The sequence below is a fragment of the Barbatula barbatula genome (genome assembly GCF_947034865.1).
Source record: "Barbatula barbatula genome assembly, chromosome: 14".
In the NCBI taxonomy this organism is placed as follows: Eukaryota; Metazoa; Chordata; class Actinopteri; order Cypriniformes; family Nemacheilidae; genus Barbatula; species Barbatula barbatula.
In genome coordinates, this window is record NC_136777.1 from 22,961,062 (window position 1) to 22,983,033 (window position 21,972).

Sequence of the window (21,972 nt, forward strand, 5' to 3'; positions counted from 1 at the left end):
TCGAAACACTACAATCTTCACATTTTAACACAATTTCCTACATTGTATACAGTGTTTTCCTATACGATTTAAATAACTAGTATGTACTACATGAATGGAGACCTAAACAATGATTTTTATAGAATAAAAGAAACAGGCTAGATTGTTACAGAAATTTATATTTTATCATTTTACTTTACAATACTTTACTATCATAGTTCTTTCCACATAGATCGGACAGTCATCTAACAGTTCAACAAAATGATAACTTATACATAATTGTTCACTTCTCCTCTGGAAACAGATTAAAGTATTCTGAAGACGGTTCAAATATTTTCAAAGTCAAAATGTATTTTGTTGATATTCTGAACCATGGATAAAACATTGCATAGATGAGTGGATTCATGCAGGAATTCATACACATAATCCAGTACATGACATTAATGATGAGAGCATCATTTTCATCATGCCCAAGAGACAGAGTTATCAAGTAATACGGCAGCCAGCAGAGAAGATAGACCATTACTACAATCCCTAAGGTTCTTGCCGCCTTTTTTTCCGATTTGGCCTTTTTAGCTGTGACTGAATTCAGATGCTCAGCTTGATGTTTTGCTACGATGCAAATTTTCACATATAAAGAAATGATAACAAAACATGGTGCCACTAAACAAACAATGGCATCTATAATCAAATTCTCCACCGTGACAACAAGTACACATTCGCCAAGGCATTTGTGATTTCTCTCTGGATACAGCAAAAAGTCATACAAGAGATAAAAAGAATAAAATGCAGAAAACAACCAGTTTGCAACAATTGAGAAAACAACTCTGTTATGAGTGACCCTCACAGGGTATCGCAAAGGGTCGTTCACAGCAATGAAACGATCCACAGAAATAATAATCATATTACCAAGAGATGCTACAACAACCACATAGAGAACCAGAGGAAAACATGAACAAAATATTTCTCCAAAGTACCAGCATGACTCAATGAGTTTTATGCCCTGCACTGGCAGAAGAATGAGTCCTGACATCAGATCCGCTACTGCCAGAGAGAGAACCAGCACATTGGTTGCAGTGTGAAGCTGTTTGAAGTGAGAGATGGAGATGATCACCAGCAGGTTCAAAATCACAGTGAGCACTGACATTGCAGAAACTACAATATATACAATAATGTACTCAAATTCAGGTCGGCTGTTTCTGGTACATGACAGATTGTGGTTTGGGAAGCAGTAATGGATCGTTTGATTTTCCGTGTTAGTCAATCCCCAGTCAGACATCTCCATGAGAGCTAGATGTTGAAAGGTGAACTCCAGGCTTCATCAGAGATGAATTCTTGATCGGTGTGAGGATGCTTCTCAGCTTGCTTTCCTGGTCCTCGACATTGACATTTATACCTAGGTCATGCAGAGTGACAACCCCATTTAACACAAGTTTTTTTTTTGTCGAGCGTGAAACCCTCCCACTAGTTGAACATTCATTAGTCTGATTGATACAGTCGTGAAACTAGGCTGTTTATTTTCAAATGATTTGAAAGCATTCTAAATGTTTTGTCATTTCCCTGAAGTAGCACATCACACAGATCATGGGTTCCATCCCAGGGAACGCACATGATGAAAAGGATTCCTTTAACTTGCACTGTGGGTTGCTAATCAAAAGTATCTGCCAAATCTAAAAGGTTTGTCAAAGAAAAAAATACATATAATAAATGAAATAAAACTTAGGACATTAGAATGTATCCTGTTAAAGTGAGCAAAAAATTTAATTGTCTGTCATACCTTTTACCCACAATTTACAAAAGATGCCCACAAAACTGTCATTCAGTGTACCAGTTGCATATTCAAATCTTGTCAGGCATATTTAAAACGACAATCATTTGAAGACATATTAAAGACTCACAGTGAAACCCCTACTGTATATACTAATTCATTGTCATTTTAAATCCTTATTCTTTGTCTTCATACCACTAAGTTTAACTTATTTGCCGCAAGAAGCTTTTATAAGGCAGTGAATCAATTCATTTGAAATATATACAAGTAGGATGGCTAAATATGCTCTTACATATTTTAACAAGTGCTGGATGGAATCCACCATTCCAACTAATCACCATTGGCCCACCTTAAGAGACCTCCAGTCCTGCAGTCAGATTTTGGAGTAAAGACAGAGCCTACATTTACATTTATTCATTTGGCAGACGCTTTTATCCAAAGCGACTTACAAGTAGTTTTTTTACAGTGGCACATTACTGCAGAGCAATCAGGGGTAAGGTGTCTTGCTCAAGGACCCTTCAGTCATGACCTGCTGACACTGAGATTTGAACCTGCAACCTTCTGATCACAAGCCCAACGCTCTAACCACCAGGCCACATCTGGCTTCAGAGTTGGGTTCTTTGGAGACTGTGGCACAGCCACACATGGCACATTGCCATCTTGCCGGATGGTCCTTGGTCAGAACTGGGGCTCTGTATACGTAGGCTGGGGGTTTGATATACGAATGTTCATTAATGCCACATATGCAATTGTCTATATGAACCAGAACGTGATTGTCGTGTATGAGATGTTGAAACCATCTCAGGGCAAGCCAGGCAGCCAGAAACTCCAGGCAGTTGGAGTGCCATTACAGGCGGGGCCCCATCTATCATCCTGACACCACATGTCTGTTGCACACAACACCCCACCTGAATGTCAATGGGCTGGTGGGTGGTGTTTGTGTTGACCGTGTTAAGCTTGAGAAAGCCAGCACGTTGAATAGTGTAAAGAAGTCAGAATCCATGAAATGGCATGTTACCTCCGCTTTAAGCAAATCTATTATTATATTAAGACCGATTACTGATATCGTGTTAATACTATGGAAGACAATCTAACACAGTTAATATTTCAGTTAAGTTTCAACAGTGTACAACATATTCAGAAACATTTCAATATTTCTATGTGTTCTAGTACCATATATTGTGAAATTGTTGTTAGTTATTTAATTTATAAAAAAAACTCTTCACTAGAGTAACCACTGTCTAATGAATGTAAAGTTGCTTTGCCACTGTGAAAAGGGCTATAGAATGAAAATTGAATTGAATTGTTATTTTTAGAGAGAAGATTGGCAAACATTTTAAACAAGCCACAGGTTAAGACATTTGTGCCACTTATGAAAGTGACATTAAAAGTGTAGTAACTTTACTATTTTCGCTGTAATGAGTCCAAGGGGAATCTCTGCAACACCTTTGGTTGCATCAGTCTGTTTATCTCACACCTTTTATTGTGTGGCTAGAAGAGAGCGCTTAACGAGATGTCATTGCCAACAACAAATGTGCTAATAAACTCTCATCTGAGTTAAAAAAGTTTCTCAAATAAACAACTTAATTTAGTGAAGGTGCAGTTTATTACATTTACTAGTAGGCATTTAGGAGACGCTTTTATCCAAAGTGATGAAGACAATAATGTGTATCATTACACCGAGGCAATAATATGTTAAGTATTATTCCATGTATGTTTTATTAGCTATCAAGCTTAGCTAGCAAGTCAATAGCACAGTCCCATGGCCGATGTGGAGGGAGTGTAGTCACCATTTGCTTGTTAAAGACATTCTGAAAGGTATTTAGGAGGATATGTAGAGTGATCGGGTTCTCAGGGCTTTCGACGGAAGTGGAGCAAAGACTGAGAGTGGTTTTGCAAAAAGGTTTCAAAGGACTCCAGCAGACTTGACGGTGTTTATTACTCCACGAAAGTACCTCTCCACTGTTCCATTTGATGCTGGGATTGTGCTGAAGCATTCAGGGCCCCCTCTAATACCCAGAAAGAGAGTCGTTCGGTGTGCAGAGTTTCAACCTGTAAGGTGATAGTGGGAGAGTGGTAGCATATCCGCCCCGTCCCAGAGGTTTGCTCAGTATAGTATGGACTTGAAGTGGTGAAGGGGCATGTAAGCGAGGTACTCGCAACTTTGAGAGGAACTCTTGGGAGATGAAGTTCCCCGCTACCCCGGTTTAGACTAAGGCTTTTGCTGAAAGAGACTGATTACCAGCAGTCGCTTTTACATTAGTGGGAGGTAGGGTAGACATCATATCAGGTAATTGAATGGTACTCACCATGGGTCAGGCGGCATAACAGGACAGGAAGCAAGGGCCCATCTCCTTCACAATACATGCTGAGTCTCAGGGTTTAGCTGCGTTTCCGCTAAATGACAGTGATCCACTTCCATTGGTTGGGGTGCAGATGTTACCGCGGATGATGACAGGGTAGTATTGGGTGTGGGTAGCTAGAGAGCTATGCGGTGACATGCAGAAAGTTGCTGGGAAATTGGAACTGACAGTTTAATGAAGGCCTCCAAGCCAACTAAATCGTTGTATATCGCCATTTGCGTCCACATTTCTGGACTTTGCCCTTGGCGGTAAGCGGAGAATAAAGCTACCTCATTCCATCCATAGTTAGCTGCAAGGGTGAGAAATTGGAACGGTAGAGTGTCCCTGCCGTAGGCACAGCAGCTGATCATGTACGGATAACTTGCTTGAGCTCTGTCCAAAGACTTCCTTGAAATGGGCTACAAACGCCATAAGAGATGCCGTTGCAGGGCGGTTCGCCTCCCAGATACTTCCTGCCCACAGTAGAGCCTTGCCATTCAGTAATTAAATGATATAGGAGATCTTGGTTTTATCCAATGGGAATTGGTTGGGTTGCATGTCGAAGAAAAGCGAAAAATGAAGTAAGAATCCCCAACATTCTTCCGGGGTTGCAGAGAAACGTTCATTAGTGGCCATGGGACTGGCGTGAATGGTGACTAGCAAGATGTTTTCGGTCGCTACCGATTTAAGTTATTCAATCAGAAGAGTTTGCACCAGATCAGCGAAAGGTTCACTAGGCATAGAAGCCACATCCATACAAAGGAGTTGTGTCGGTCGGGTCTTCTGTTCTTACAACAAAGCGAGACCACAGAGTAAATCTGGCATTGCGGCGGACTCGGTGACACTCTTGACCTTGAATCATTCATTTGTTTTATGACACATGTTAGTAGCTGAAGATGTCCAAATCAAGGTCTTCGAAAACTATTTTTTGAACATTTATAGTTTAAGTTGGCATCACCATCATGAACTGCCAAGTTGTAAACTATTCCATAATACAGAGATCTTCAACCCTGCTCCTGGAGGCCCACTGTCCTGCAGAGTTAAGCTTCAACCATAACCAAACACACCTGAACCATCTTATCAATGGATTATTAGTTATTTCAATCTTTTCAGTTTTCCATTTTGTTGAAACTGAAGCAATTTTTTCTCAATACCATATTTGTGTGCTAAGGCAGCCTATTGAATAAATAAACTTGTTATCTAGAAACAAAAGATGAAAAGGAATAGATTAATTCCTTTATAGAATAATTCCTTTATCTTGCCATAACGCAAAATTAATGGGTTTATTTTGGAGCAGAAAATCAGGTTTGTACCATAATGAGGTATATTCACAAGGTGTCAGTGATGATTTGGTGATCGTATTCATTTTCCACCAGACATTCAGAGTTGTAATAGTATATACAGTAATTTTAAGTGATTAATTTTCTTAATTTTATTGGGAAAGGAATACATGATCTGCAATTTATGTATTTTTTACGTCTTTTGTTCCAATTCTATCCAGGTGTATTTATTTAATTCCATCCTTTTTACCAAAAATGAAGTAACTAGGTATATGTCAGATCGGGGTGGTAAGACAAGGACAGAGGACCCAGGTGCAGACAGTGGGTAAGGGGTTAACAGAAGACTTTATAAATACAAAACAAAACCCAAGAGGGGGTAACTTAACAAAACAGGGGGATATGATAACAAGACAAGACAGGACAAATACTAACGTCTCGGTTACGTATGTAACCTCTGTTCCCTGATGGAGGGAACGAGACGTTGTGTCGAACCGACAGATGGGGTTCGCCCCTGAGAACCTATCATCTTCTGACTATTTTGAAAAGGCCAATGAAATTGGCGAATGAAATTTGCATGCCGGGCTCCGCCCCCGGATATCCGGGTATAAAAGGGGAGCCGGCGTGCTCATTCATTCACCTTTTGTGCTGAGGAGCCTGAGAGCATCTCACGATCGCTGCAGCGGACGGCTAATGTTGTGGCATGAGGGACACAACGTCTCGTTCCCTCCATCAGGGAACAGAGGTCACATACGTAACCGAGATGTTCCCTTTCTGTCTGTCTCTCGACGTTGTGTCGAACCGACAGATGGGGTTCCTATTGAAAACGCCACAGCACTAAGCCGCGTCACAATCTCTAGCGAAGCGACGTTGACCGGCCTGGGCGAGCCACACGTGAGCGCTATCGCGAAATTTGTAACCTTCCAGTGGGCAGGCAGGGGCTCCCAGAGCTTTTGGCAAAGATGAGTAGCCCCTGCCCTCGGCCACCACAGACGGAGGCCTTGTTCTCTGTGATGTAATCCCCACATCACCCTCGCTGCTCGCCGCCGCAGGGTCGTAGCCGCTGTGGTCACAGAACGGGAAGCAAACGAGGTGTTGGCTGGATCTTACAGAACACAGCCACCGTGACGCAACGTCTGAATAGCCATCCGCCCGCAGTGACGCAACGTCTGAATAACCATCCGCTCGCAGTGCGGGCAGGACGAATCCACGAGGCTGCCACAGTGGTCGGACCCCCGAACACCTGCGGCAACCACCGTGTCCGTCCCCGTCCTCGATGAGTGTACTGCACCCAAGAGATCAGCGGGCAATGCCACGCTGAGGAAATTGCTCTTTTAGAAAAATACCTCTGGAACTGCCAGGACGCCTAGGGGAATCTCCGCTGCACCGCGTCGTAGAATTCGCCAATTCGAAGAATGTCATCAGATGCGAAGGCTCCGGAGAACAAAAGGTGAATGAATGAGCACGCCGGCTCCCCTTTTATACCCGGATATTCGGGGGCGGAGCCCGGCATGCAAATTTCATTCGCCAATTTCATTGGCCTTTTCAAAATAGTCAGAAGATGATAGGTTCTCAGGGGCGAACCCCATCTGTCGGTTCGACACAACGTCGAGAGACCGACAGAAAGGGAACTACACTTAAACAAGACTAAAATTAACTATTAGCATGAACATCAAAACTACACTAGACCAAACTAAATTAAATTAAATTAAACAAGACACAGGAACTCACCAAACAACCACACAATCACAATGTACTAGCACATGCCAGAAGACAAAGGGGCATTAAAAAAGGGACCAAATCAAGAGGTGAACAGGTGTAGGGCATGAATCAATAACGAGGAGACGAGAAGGCCAAAAGGCCTTGTTTTTGTTTGTTTCTATGATGTCACGAAAGTGCTCAGCCTTAACTGATTTAAGTGCCTTTTTATAACAGTTTGCACTCTCTTTCCATGCAATTTTAAAGACCTCTATTTGGGTTTGTTTCAATTTGCGCTCCAGTTTACGTGTGTCTCTTTTAAGGGCGTGAGTGGTGCTATTGTACTGTGCTGTATTTTTCTCATTCATTTTTTTTACTCCATAGGTGGGACAGCTTCTAATGTATTAGAGAAAATAGTGCCCAATTTGCTGGTCATGTCATCTAGCAATTCTATATTTATTGGTATGGTTATTAAAGGAGCAAGATCTGGTAAGATCTTTGCAAAAGCATCTTTAGTAGTGGATAAAGAATTAAACTGCTGATTTCTGCAGTGCACAGTGTACATGTTATAAGATAGTTATCAGTGACATCGTCATTTTGAGGTATAATATCTATATTGGTTAGATCGGCTCCATGAGATATTATCAGGTCTAGTGTATGATTAAAACGATGAGTCCATTGATGTTTGTGTTACTCCAAAAGAGTGTAGAAGCTCTGTAAACGCCACTGCTAATTCATTGTTAGCGCTATCTACATGGATATTAAAATCTCAGACAATTAGTACTTAACCAATAGGTCAGATAAGAAGTCTGTGAACTCTTTCAGATAATACGTGTAGGGTCCAGGCAGTCTACACACAGCAGCCAATGTAAAAGAAAGCAATGGTCTTTTACTTTTGGAACAATTATGTTCAACGCAAGCACTTCAAATGTAATTTGTACTAAGCTACTTTTTGATTGTAATTTGTAGTGTAGCTAACTACTTTTTCAGATGTGTAGCTAAGCACTAACTGAACTACTTTAACCTATGAGTAGATTATCTAACTACATTTTTCGAGCAATTTCCCCAACACTGCTAATCGCCAGCAGTTTCATCCGAGTAACACGCAGGATGAATCTGGAGCGATTCCAGAAAAATAACCCACAGTTGGATGAAATCAAGGGTGAATTAAACAAGGCAAATCAACGAATCAGACACACAGAGAATTGAATTTGAAGAAATTAAAACACAAATGTAAAACCTAGAAGAGACTATGCAAAAGATGATGAACTTCATGTCCCAGCTATAAAGTAAACAGATTGATCAAGAAGGCAGTGTCTTTACTTTATACCTTACAGATGTGAGAGTACACACATACTTTTTCATAATTCATATTTTTTAATTGGCGAATTTAAATGAACGGACCCTGATGTTTGTGAGTGTGACTGAAGAATCTTTTTAGTGTTGTATCTTAAAATGAACATCAAGCTAAACTTGTGGTAAGACAAGTATATAATGTTAAGCTTAAAGATAATGTTTATTCATCCCTGTCAATAAATACCTGCTCTGAATCCTCCTATTGTATTGAGGTCTTTGGTTATTTATGTCAATTACTTCAGTTTCTATATAAAATGTCTGATGCTGATGTAGAGTGCTGTGTTAAGTTTTATTAATCATAATACTTTGTATAATACATATTAAAATAGAAAATTAGGTAACGCCTTCAATGTACGGCATAATCAAACAAGATTTTAATGCGTAACGTATTGTAACAATATAGTACACCTGCAGTACACACTGAGAAACTTAGCAGAATTAGCTTTATAACTTTCTTCTTTCTTTTGTTGAAAATTTGTCAAGAGTCCACCCATTCATAAAGTGTCTGGTGGTGAGAATATAAGAATCTTGGCCTTTCCCAATATGTGTTATTGTCTGTTCTTAGCTGTGTCCCAATTCAGGAGTTGCAACCTTCTTAGGTCACGAACTTAAAAATGAGGACTTGTTCTTCAAAGCTCGCAGTCCCAAAAGTCCAAGAACTGAAATGAAATGAGACAGCCTATCAGTAGCCTCACAGAGGATATTTCCTGCAACATATATCAATCACAAAATAACTCATAAGAAAGTTTTGTGTCATGATCTGTCTCACAGATACTCTTCAGGTAAATGTGTGTACAGATTTCCCCCACAATGACAGTTAAAGTCTAAACCACTTGCATGTAGCCTACATTGTGGATAAAACATTTTTAGTAACAGAGAAGGAACCAAAATTGTTAGTTTTGTGATATGTCACTTAGACATTATTTATTTTTACAGAATTAAAATATTCTTGGGTGAATAAGAATTCTCAAAAATGCTTTAAAATGTCATAGTAAGAAGTAGAAGAACTTTTTTAGTAGAAAACTTTTATTAAGAGGCTAAAAGCAACTTTCAGTAAAGTCTAAGACTAATTCTTAAGTTCTGACCTGATAAACAGAGAAATATATTTGGAAGATGTAATATTCTGTGATAATGCCGAGCAAAAGCCATGCCTGTACGTGGAAACGTAGATACGTGGGTATGTGTTATGTGGAGCGCATGGCGGAATAAAGTTGTTACTAAGTTTCCATGCATCTCTGTCTAATGTTTACTTTCAATGCGAAGTGATAAACAAGAACCATTGCAGAAGAATGCTTATATCCAGACAGATTATGCCCTCCATTGACTCCCATAGTAAGAAATACTGGATATTTCTTATACAAAAGAAATCATTTTGGAGTGAAGTATCACTTAGTGTTGTAAATTAAGGACTACTGTTTTTAAATTTAATTATATATAGGCTACAGCTACAATCCATAACTTACAGTATTTGGGTAAAATAAACAAAAATGTAATTATTGGGCGAGTACATAAAAATCAGTGTTAAAACTGTCTGCCTACCTTCCCCTGATTTACAACGGTATGCTTATAATAGTGATTGATATATTGAACCGTAGGATTTTGTGGGAAATTTGATTTCGGTTGACAGAAATGGCGACAGATATGCAAAAGTTAAAAATTGCGGTTTCAAAAATGTATTTTGCATTATGCACAAAACAGTTTATTTAAATAAATAAGCTGATGAATCAATTCCTTCTTTGCACTTACAGCTGTATATAAAGAAAAGACCAAAGCTGCAAATCCTGTGTCATGAATCCTTTCTAAGACTGATACTTACGACTTAGTCCAACACTTCACTTAAATTACGACTGAGATGCTTGATAACTAATTAGCAGCTTTGAGCCAAGAATTTTTACATTCATTCTCAATGGCCTGATAAATACGGGCCCAGATGATAGAGTACAGGTAAATCTATTAGAAGCAGGGAAGTACAATTTCATCTCAGAAGTCACCATGGTCTTCTTGGACTGGGTAATGAGTTGGTTTTGTCATGCCACATTCTTTGCATCTCTGGACAAACCTTCTTATGCATATGGCCATTATTGATCACCAGAGCTTTTCCTGGACAACTAGAGGGTACATGGCATGTTAGAGGAAACTGTAGTGCAGATTGTGAGTTGGAATTTATTGCCTATTGGTTGAGACGAAGCAATGCATTGAAATTATAAAAAGGTTCATACTCCTTAGGAAGATGTAACAAGCTCTCCTCAACGGTCAGCCACACCACCTCCATCAGCACCGTCTCCCAGATTCACCAGTTCACTTTCCCCGAACTATTGACTGTCACGAACTCCATTTCCCATCATCCTTTGCACCCGCCATAATTGCACCGGCACCTGAATTGTGTAAGTGTATTTAAACCGTGTCTTGTTGAGTTTTAGTACTGTGTAAAACTGAGAAATCGCTTTGTATTTACTTCCACTCTGTCACTTGGTGAAACCGCGTGTAGTATTGTTCCCTCGTTCGTACTCGGGCTAGTTTAATTGGTTTGCTTTGTGTGCGTGTGTCATCTGAGGGTGGGGTCTGTTGAATTAAATTAATTAGACGGGTATTTAAAAAGTGCCTACCCACAGCGGTAGCCCTCATCGTGTGAAAACCGAAGAGAGTAAAGACATCGACTCTACTTGCGCGCGACTACACCGAGCCAGGAAACACCGACAGGGCACTTGAGTATTGCACTTCTTTTGTACCTATTTTGTTTTGTATTAACACTTGCACTTTTTGTCTTACTTGTTTGCACTTATACTTAATCCTTTATTGTCATCTTTAATTATCCCTATTTTCTATCTGCTTCTCTTAAATATGTGTTTTAAAATCCTTTCTGTTATCACAACACGTAAATCATCTGCCGCATGCCAAGGGCGACGCAATGCTAATAATCTTCACAATGTATCACTGCTAGCAACTGCGCCTTCTACTTTCCCAAAAGGCTTGTGGAACTGCCAATCTGCTCTGAACAAAGCTGATTTCATTACAGCTTTTGTAAAACATTCTGGTCTTTCCATTGTAGCACTTACAGAAACATGGAACAAACCAGAGGACTCTGCCACTCCCCCTGCCCTCTCCCATAACCACACTTTCTCCCACAGCCCTCGCATCGCAGGAAGGGGTGGAGGCACCGGTCTACTCATCCCCAAAGACTGGAAATTCAATCAGCTAACACCCTTGTGTGACAACAGCTACTTCGAGTTTCATGCTGTTACTATCACCCACCCTGTTAAAAGTAATTTTGTAGTTATATATCGTCCCCCAGGTCAGCTTGGACATTTCTTGGAGGAGCTGGATGTGCTTCTTTCATCCTTCCCTGAGGATGGTACTCCTCTGGTGGTACTAGGTGACTTCAACATCCACATCTGAAAGCCACAGGCTGCTGACTTCATCAACCTGACCGCATCATTTCTCCTCGACCAGGTTTCCACATCAGCAACCCACAAGTCTGGAAACCATCTAGATCTGATCTTCACAAGGTACTACTCCACTCATCACTCTCAGGTCACCCCGCTGCACATGTCTGATCACTTATTCGTCACCCTTGACCTCGACCTCACTGCTCCGGACATCGCAGATGTCTTACCGATGGTCACTTTCCGGCGCAACCTCCCTCCCTCCTGTTTCTCCTCTGCTGTCTTCTCTGCATCCCCCCCTCTAATGAGCTCTCTCTTTTGAATACAGACAATGCCACAGACACTCTGTGTTCCACGCTCACATCCTGCTTGGATAACCTATGCCCTCTTGCATCTGGACCAGCCCGTGTATCCCCGTCGGCTCCCTGGTTATCGGATGTACTGCGTGACTATCGCGCCATCCTCTGGTCTGCTGAGAGAAAATGGCGCAAGTCAAAAGACCCTGCAGACCTCTCTCTCTACCAGTCTCTTCTCTCTACTTTCTCTGTAGACGTCACCTCTGCAAAAACAGATTACTACCACTCGAGGATCTGCAACTCTCCGGACTCTCGAACGCTCTTCAAAACCTTCTCTGCTCTCCTCTGTCCGCCTGCTCCCACACCTTCATCGGAGTTAACAGCTGCTGATTTTGCATCGTTCTTCTTAAAGAAAATTACCGCCATCAGCACCCAGTTTTCTGCGCCACCACCTGTCGAACCCGCCCACATCCCTGACACGTGTGTGCTCCCCGCCTTTTCTACTCTGTCTGAAGCTGATGTCTTAAAGGTCATTGGCTCCAACCACCCTACCACCTGCCCACTGGATCCCATCCCCACCCATCTCTCCAACGGTTGTGCCTGCTCTGACCCACATTATCAACTCTTCACTCACCACTGGGACATTTCCCACAGCGTTCAAAGAGGCCCGCATCACACCGCTTCTAAAGAAACCCACCCTCAACCTTACACTGCTAGAAAACTACAGGCCTGTTTCCCTTCTTCCTTTCATTGCCAAAGCCCTGGAGCGAGTTGTGTTCAACCAGCTCTCCTCCTTTCTCATGCGAAACAACCTCCTGGACAGCAATCAGTCTGGGTTCAAGGCCGGTCATTCCACAGAGACTGCACTGCTCTCAGTCATTGAAGCCCTGAGACTGGCAAAAGCATCATCCATGTCATCTGTGCTCATTCTATTGGATCTGTCTGCTGTTTTTGACACTGTGAATCATCACATCCTCCTGGCTTCTCTCAGTGCTATGGGTGTCTCTGGAATGGCGTTGCAATGGTTTGAGTCCTACCTCTCGGGCAGGTCATTCAAAGTATCCTGGAGAGATGAGGTCTCCGCGTCCCAACAGCTCAACACGGTTGTGCCACAGGGCTCAGTGCTTGGACTGCTACTCTTCTTCATTTACATGACATCACTCAGCTCGCTCATTCAGAAGTATGGCTTCTCCTATCCATGCTATGGGGACGACACACAACTCTACTTGTCATTTCTACTGGACGGTCTCTGCTCGCATCGCGGCATGCCTGAGTGACATCTCGCTTTGGATGAAGGATCATCACCTGCAGCTGAACCTTGCAAAAATGGAACTGCTTGTGATCCCAGCCAACCCAAAGATTCACCACAACCTTGCCATTCAACTAGGCTCATCAACTATTACACCGTCCAGCACAGCCAGAAACCTGGGGGTGGTAATCGATGATCGGCTTAACCTCACAAGTCATGTTGCCAGCACCACCCGGTCCTGCAGATTCATCCTCTATAACATTAGGAACATTAGACCATTCCTATCGGAGCACTCTACGCAAGTCCTAGTCCAGGCTCTTGTTTTGTCCAGGCTGGACTTCCTGCTTGCACAATCAAACCTCTCCAGATGATTCAGAATGCGGCGGCAAGAGTGGTCTTCAATGAACCGAAGAGAGCGCATGTAACTCCGCTCTTCATCAGGTTACACTGGCTCCCTGTTGCCGCCCGCATAAAGTTCAAAGCTATGCTCCTGGCCTACAAGACCACCACCGGGTCCGCACCATCGTATCTCAACTCGCTAATGCAGATCTATGTTCTTGCCAGATCACTGCGGTCTGCAAAGGAACAACGACTAGTGGTACCATCCCAAAAAGGAAGAGTCACTCTCCCGTACCTTCTCTGGATCTGTTCCACATTGGTACAAGATCAGCAGACTCTGTTGCCATCTTTAAAAAAGGCCTAAAAATGCATCTCTTCTGTCAACACTTCGCTGATTCATTTATCCTAACTCTGTTCCCTTTCCTCTTTAAAAAAAATAACCTCACTATTCTTAGCTTTGTATACTGTGCTGGGCTTTAATGGACTAGTTTGATGCACTTATGTATTTTGTTGCCTATGTTGTTATAATTGCTTCCAATGTTTCCTCATATGTAAGTCGCTTTGGATAAAAGCGTCTGCTAAATGACTAAATTTAATGTATTAAGTTGATTGTCAGATCTAGTTGTATTTTGTTACCGGTCTAGTGCCTATACTTTGTTTTCCCCTGATTTACTGGTGTTTGCGTGTCTAGTTACTTTGTGGAATATACATTTTGTGTCTTGGATTATTAAACCCTCATCATCGCCAGTCTTGTTGTGGCATCATCCTTCTGTCCGCTGTGTAGTGTTACAGAAGTTATCTTTGAAAAATACTTTCATATTCTATTATAAAGAAAAATAGTAGTAGACAATAAACACACTCTTTTAAAAGAAATTATTTCCAACACTTTGCTATGTGGCAAAAGGGCTTTTGGTTGGAGACATTGGCATGGACCAATCGCTGAATAGATTCTTATTTAAGAATATCATCTGATACATTCACATTGAATGGTGAAATTCCTAAAACATTAAACGCATATATGACAATTAAGACAGCATAACGAGAACATGCAACGGTTCTGATGTTCCATACAGCATAACTCGAATGCACGCAGCATTAATGACATGTACGGACTGCATGCCTTTATCTTCCACACAAAGATGTATTTTAACTGTGCACATTTGATGATGAAAAATTATGTGTAGATGTTGTTTCATTAATAAATGCCTTTCGCAAATTCATACTTCGAAAAAGTGCCACTCGCAATTAGGCCTATGCAGGGGAGTACCTATATATGCATTTACTGTATAATGTGGAATGATACGATTCCCATGGCCAATGATTAATTCTCAGCACTTAAGAAGAAGCTTGATAAATAAGGTTTACACCTGGTCTCCAGTGTAATTTGCTCTTTACTTTTATTCCATGATCTACAGTATGTAGCAAACTCTGTTGACCATTCTGCATCTTCACTATATAAAGTTGTTGATGCAGAGAAACCTCTGTAACTCTCCATAGAGTTTATGAGCACATCTGTCGTTGGTAATGATCTCATTAAATGTGCTGTTGGAACCACATAATCAAAGGTGTGAGATAAACAGACTGATGCAACCAGGGCCGATATCTATCAAGCACTTTTTATCAAAAGTGCCATTTAAGTAGGAGTAAATTTCATCAATTCTCAGCACTTAAGTATAAAAACAAGTTATCAAATAGGTCTCTCAAGTGCTTAGGAGTAGCCACTAGGGGCTTGTGATGGCGCTGGGGAGACAGAGACATGTGGTGGACAGAGGGGTTGGACATGGGAACCGTTTGGAGCGATTTTAGTCTCATTAATTATTCACGCATAAAACAAGATACGCACATGTGTAAACAGTTTCGCATGCATAAAACCTAATTTACGTGAACATAGTATATATTTACATTTATGAAAAGCAATTCACGTGCGTAAAACAAAACTAGTTTCTCATAAAGTACGTTTCGCAAACATACAACTGCGCACAAAACTTTCGAAAAGTTAAAACATACACGTTTGTCTTGTTATGCGAATGTCCTAATCGTCACACACGTGTGAATCGCCTTGGACATGTGTGTGTGTTTTTTGAGACTCTCCTGGCAACGCAACCCCACCACTTGGGTTGTCGTACTCTTTAGCCAATCAGATTCAAGCTTACCATTCAACCAATCACAACCCACTGAGGGTGCAGGACTCAAGGAAAACGGCTCTGCGCAACTTTAGTGCAGTTTGGCTCAAATACAACGGAAATTACGCATCACCCTCACCGCACGTTAATCACGATCTGTTCCACGCTTGCGCAGCTTCGTGGGTACAATTTATTATATTTTTTTTCTTTTAAATAAAATACATTGCTCAATTTACTTAGCTGCTGTCCACCTGGTCTCATTTCACAATGCGTCCTGTCAAGTCAGTTTGAAATACTGTAATGTTTCCTCTGACTTTGTAGTTCTTTCTTCATGTAAATTAATATAGTCTAGTTAGACATACGTGTTATGTTCCGTATTCGCTTCTGTAAACGCCATTGAAGGGATTATTTTACCAATTTAGATTAAATGGAAAGATATATTAGACCCATACTAATAAATTACTACATTTAAAGTTAACTAGTATTATCAGATTTTAATAAAAACGACACAAACCGTCTTTGACAATACTACTGACCTCAGATCGAAACACGGTAAGGTAAATAGACATGCCATACAGCAATGAATCGCAAAATGGGAGGAAACTGAAGATTTGCAGTCGATAAAATTACTTTATTCCAAAATCATATATGTTCATGTAACAACTCTATTATTTTGGATTTGCAACCACATAAACACATATCGTAATGGTAACGTAAGCAACATTTAAAAACATAAAAACAGACTCGCTGTGAACGGTTAAACTGTGTAACGTTAGCCTACAAAACAAAAAATGTGCCGCCTGCACCAAAGGTGCGCAGAGCTGTTTTCTTTGAGTCCTGCACCCTCAGTGGGTTGTGATTGGTTGAATGGTAAGCTTAAATCTGATTGGCTAAAGAGTACGACAACCCAAGTGGTGGGGTTGCGTTGCCAGGAGAGTCTCAAAAAAACACACACATGTCCAAGGCGATTTACACGTGTGTGACGATTAGGACATTCGCATAACAAGACAAACGTGTACATTTGAACCTTTCGAAAGTTTTGTGCGCAGTTGTATGTTTGCGAAACGTACTTTATGAGAAACTAGTTTTGTTTTACGCACGTGAATTGCTTTTCGTAAATGGAAATGTATACTATGTGCACGTAAATTAGGTTTTATGCATGTGAAACTGTTTACGCATGTGTGTATCTTGTTTTACGCGTGAATACTTAATGAGACTAAAATCGCTCCATAGAACCGTGTCATTCCACATTATACAGTACATGCATACATTCGGTACACCCCTGCATAGGCCTAATTGCGAGTGGCACTTTTTCAAAGAATGAATTTGCAAAAGGCATTTATTAATGAAACAATTAATTTTTTCATCATCAAAACTTCTCAACCATAGCAAATAAAAACAAATTTCAGCACCGGTTTAAAATGGGTGATTAAGAAATGGTGGAAATGTGTTTATCTTTAATTTCCAATGTGTATATCATAATGTCTTGTCTTTAGTGTCAAATGGGTGTTAAAAAAAATCTTATCTTCGTATACTGTGGTAGGCTAACTGAGACCAGTTTTACTGCACCTGTGCATTTTTGTTCTTTTGTTAACAAAAATTGCTTCTATTGTTTTCCCCTACTTTGTATGTCACTTTGGATAAAAGCGTCTGCAAATTGACTAAATGTAAATGTTTAATGTTATCTCCTCTTAGGAATTTCACCATTCAACATGAATGTATCAAAGAACATTCTTAAATAAGGAAATCTATTCAGTGATGGGTCCATGGCAATGTCGTCATCCAAAATTCTGTTTGCATCACAGCAAAGTGTCATAAATCATATCCAAGCCGGAAACTTAAGATTTAGCCCAACAATTTATAAATTACTTTATAGCGCAGCTTTGAGTAGAGAATTTTTAGTGTTCTTGTAAGTAATTCTCAGAAGCTTGATAAATACAGGACCAGAGTTATAGCAGAGATTCTCCTTGAAAAGTCAGGAACACGTCAGCAATATGCTGTGCTTGTTTTTATATTTATTAATATTTAAATAACACAATATGCATTGTTTGCTTAAACAGCCTCACAATGCTGTATTTTTCGGACAGTTAAAAATTGAAAATTGAACACTCCCATAAAAGCTACTAAGAGTAGTCTTAAAATTTGACTTTCAGGTCAAAAATGGCCTTTATGAAGAAGCTAAAAGAACTTTTGAAAAGCCTAAGAAGACTTATTCTTAAAGGTGGATAAGTGGATAAGGTCACAGAACACGGCTTACTGCTTGCGGCAGGGGTTCTAACGGCAATATAGTCGGAATTGCCCCTCTTACTGAGTAGCTTGCACTGTACAGATGACACATGGCTGACTTGATAACTGTATACAAAAGACGACCACACCTTATAACGTCACGGCTTGTTTAAAGTAGACAACGATGTAATCGTCCATCGCAAAGTTTCACTGTAGACATCGTCCGATGCCAATTTGGTAGACATCGCCCAACCCTAGTTGCAATACCTGTAGAACTTCCGATGATTCAGCTGTGCACGTCCAGCTGGCCTAGAACATGGGCGGGTATATGCAACGTTCGGGGCGTACATGACGACTGTAAAGTCACAGTCGGTGTTATTTTGGTATTGGATTGGCACAAGATTTACATAAGAAGGAAGAAAACAATAGTGTTTAAGGCTCACGAAATGTAATTTCCATGTACAGACCTTTTATTATCCATCTATGTCTAGGTAAATACAGTTTCCATTCTTTTAAACCTTTAAAGGCAGACCATTTCATTATTTTACTTGCTTTAATATTTTATTTATTTTAAAGCTGCAAACCGTAACTTATTTACATTACATTTAGTCATTTAGCAGATGCTTTTATCCAAAGCAACTTACAAAGAGTTCAGGGAGCAATAAGCGATATGTCATAAAAGAGCAATAGTACAATAGGTGCTAATACAAAGTTACTCGTTTCAACAAAAGCTTGACCACTACCTGTTGAGAGAAAAGAGAGGGTTAGTGTACATTACATGTTTTTTTCTCATTTGTCTGTCAAGTATTCACAGAAGAGGTGTGTTTTAAGTAGTTTTTTGAAGGTTGTGAGAGATGTGGTTGACCGGATAGTTAGGAAGAATGTTCCACCAGGAAGGAGTTGTGAAGGAGAATTATATTTACATTTAGTCATTTGGCAGACGCTTTTATCCAAAGCGACTTACAGATGAGGAAACATTGGAAACAATTATAACAACATAGGCAACAAAATACATAAGTGCATCAAACTAGTCCATTAAAGCCCAGCACAGTATACAAAGCTCAGAATAGTGAGGTTAGTTTTTTTTTTAAGAATGAAAGGGAAAAGAATTCAATCAGAGACGTGTTGACCGAAGAGATGCGTTTTCAGGTCTTTTTTAAAGATGGCAAAAGAGTCTGCTGATCTTGTAGCAGCAGGTAGATCATTCCACCAATGTGGAGCAGATCCAGAGAAGGTACGGGTTTCCTTTTTGGGATGGTACCACTAGTCGTTGTTCCTTTGCAGACCGAAGTGATCTGGCAAGAACATATATCTGCATTAGCGAGTGGAGATACGATGGTGCAGACCCGGTGGTGGTCTTGTAGGCGAGGAGCATAGCTTTGAACTTTATGCGGGCGGCAACAGGGAGCCAGTGTAACCTGAGTACACTAAATGAGCGGGAAAGAGATTTACTGCCCTTATGAGAAGGCATTACAAAGCGCCGCATGTTTCCTGAACGCAGAGTTCCTGATGGGGTATAGTGGGTAGTAGGGTGTGAAGGTTCTTGATGGGGTGTAGTAGGGTGTGAAGGTTCTTGATGGGGTGAAGGAGTGTAGTAGGGTGTGAAGGTTCTTGATGGGGTGTAGGAGTGTAGTAGGGTGTGAAGGTTCTTGATGGGGTGTAGGAGTGTAGTAGGGTGTGAAGGTTCTTGATGGGGTGTAGGAGTGTAGGAGGATGTGATGGTTCTTGATGGGGTGTAGGAGTGTAGGAGGGTGTGAAGGTTCTTGATGGGGTGTAGGAGGGTGTGAAGGTTCTTGGTGGGTTGTAGGAGTGTAGTAGGGTGTGAGGGTTCTTGATGGGGTGTAGGAGTGAAGGAGGGTGTGAAGGTTCTTGATGGGGTGTTGGAGTGTAGTAGGGTAAGAAGGTTCTTGATGTGGTGTAGGAGTGTAGTAGGGTGTGAAGGTTCTTGATGGGGTGCAGGAGTGTAGTAGGGCGTGAAGCTTCTTGATGGGGTGTTGGAGTGTAGTAGGGTAAGAAGGTTCTTGATGTGGTGTAGGAGTGTAGTAGGGTGTGAAGGTTCTTGATGGGGTGTAGGAGTGTAGTAGGGTGTGAAGGTTCTTGATGGAGTGTAGGAGTGTAGTAGGGTGTGAAGCTTCTTGATGGGTTGTAGGAGTGTAGTAGGGTGTGAAGGTTCCTGGTGGGTTGTAGGAGTGTAGTAGGGTGTGAGGTTTCTTGATGGGGTGTAGGAGTGAAGGAGGGTGTGAAGGTTCTTGATGGGGTGTAGGAGTGTAGTAGGGTGTGAAGGTTCTTGATGGGATGTAGGAGTGTAGTAGGGCGTGAGGGTTCTTGATGGGGTGTAGGAGTGTAGTAGGGTGTGAAGGTTCTTGATGGGATGTAGGAGTGTAGGAGGGTGTGAAGGTTATAGATGGGGTGTAGGAGTGTAGAAGGGTGTGAAGGTTCTTGATGGGATGTAGGAGTGTAGGAGGGTGTGAAGGTTCTTGATGGGGTGTAGGAGTGTAGTAGGGTGTGAAGGTTATAGATGGGGTGTAGGAGTGTAGTAGTTTGTGAAGGTTCTTGATGGGGTGTAGGAGTGTAGTAGGGTGTGAAGGTTCTTGATGGGTTGTAGGAGTGTAGTAGGGTGTGAAGGTTCTTGATGGGTTGTAGGAGTGTAGTAGGGTGTGAAGGTTCTTGATGGGGTGTAGGAGTGTAGGAGGGTGTGAAGGTTCTTGATGGGGTGTAGGAGTGTAGTAGGGTGTGAAGGTTCTTGATGGGATGTAGGAGTGTAGTAGGGTGTGAAGGTTATAGATGGGGTGTAGGAGTGTAGGAGGGTGTGAAGGTTCTTGATGGGGTGTAGGAGTGTAGTAGGGTGTGAAGGTTCTTGATGGGATGTAGGAGTGTAGTAGGGCGTGAGGGTTCTTGATGGGGTGTAGGAGTGTAGGAGGGTGTGAAGGTTCTTGATGGGGTGTAGAAGTGAAGGAGGGTGTGAGGGTTCTTGATGGGGTGTAGGAGTGAAGGAGGGTGTGAAGGTTCTTGATGGGGTGTTGGAGTGTAGTAGGGTAAGAAGGTTCTTGATGTGGTGTAGGAGTGTAGTAGGGTGTGAAGGTTCATGATGGGGTGTAGGAGTGTAGGAGGGTGTGAAGGTTCTTGATGGGGTGTAGGAGTGTATAAGGGTGTGAAGGTTCTTGATGGGGTGTAGGAGTGTAGTAGGGTGTGAAGGTTCTTGATGGGGTGTTGGAGTGTAGTAGGGTTTGAGGGTTCTTGATGGGGTGTAGGAGGGTGTGAAGGTTCTTGATGGGATGTAGAAGTGAAGGAGGGTGTGAGGGTTCTTGATGGGGTGTAGGAGTGTAGTAGGGTGTGAAGGTTCATGATGGGGTGTAGGAGTGTAGGAGGGTGTGAAGGTTCTTGATGGGGTGTAGGAGTGTATAAGGGTGTGAAGGTTCTTGATGGGGTGTAGGAGTGTAGTAGGGTGTGAAGGTTCTTGATGGGGTGTAGGAGTGTATAAGGGTGTGAAGGTTCTTGATGGGGTGTAGGAGTGTATAAGGGTGTGAAGGTTCTTGATGGGGTGTAGGAGTGTAGTAGGGTGTGAAGGTTCTTGATGGGGTGTAGGAGTGTATAAGGGTGTGAAGGTTCTTGATGGGGTGTAGGAGTGTATAAGGGTGTGAAGGTTCTTGATGGGGTGTGGGAGTGTATAAGGGTGTGAAGGTTCTTGATGGGGTGTAGGAGTGTAGTAGGGTGTGAAGGTTCTTGATGGGGTGTAGGAGTGTATAAGGGTGTGAAGGTTCTTGATGGGGTGTAGGAGTGTATAAGGGTGTGAAGGTTCTTGATGGGGTGTAGGAGTGTAGGAGGGTGTGAAGGTTCTTGATGGGGTGTAGGAGTGTAGTAGGGAGTGAAGGTTCTTGATGGGGTGTTGGAGTGTAGTAGGGTGTGAAGGTTCTTGATGGGGTGTGGGAGGGTGTG

General features: G+C 41.7%; 1 protein-coding gene across 1 annotated transcript; it reads right to left on the reverse strand.

Moving 5' to 3' along the window:
- Positions 1-262: 262 nt before the first annotated feature.
- On the reverse strand, positions 263-1,258 carry LOC306904045 (trace amine-associated receptor 13c-like; the record flags this gene model as incomplete). The annotated part of the gene is made up of 1 exon (XM_079473667.1): positions 263-1,258. One exon carries the CDS (start codon positions 1,256-1,258, stop codon positions 263-265), a length of 996 nt encoding a protein of 331 aa, XP_079329793.1.
- Between the last annotated feature and the right edge of the window lie 20,714 nt (positions 1,259-21,972).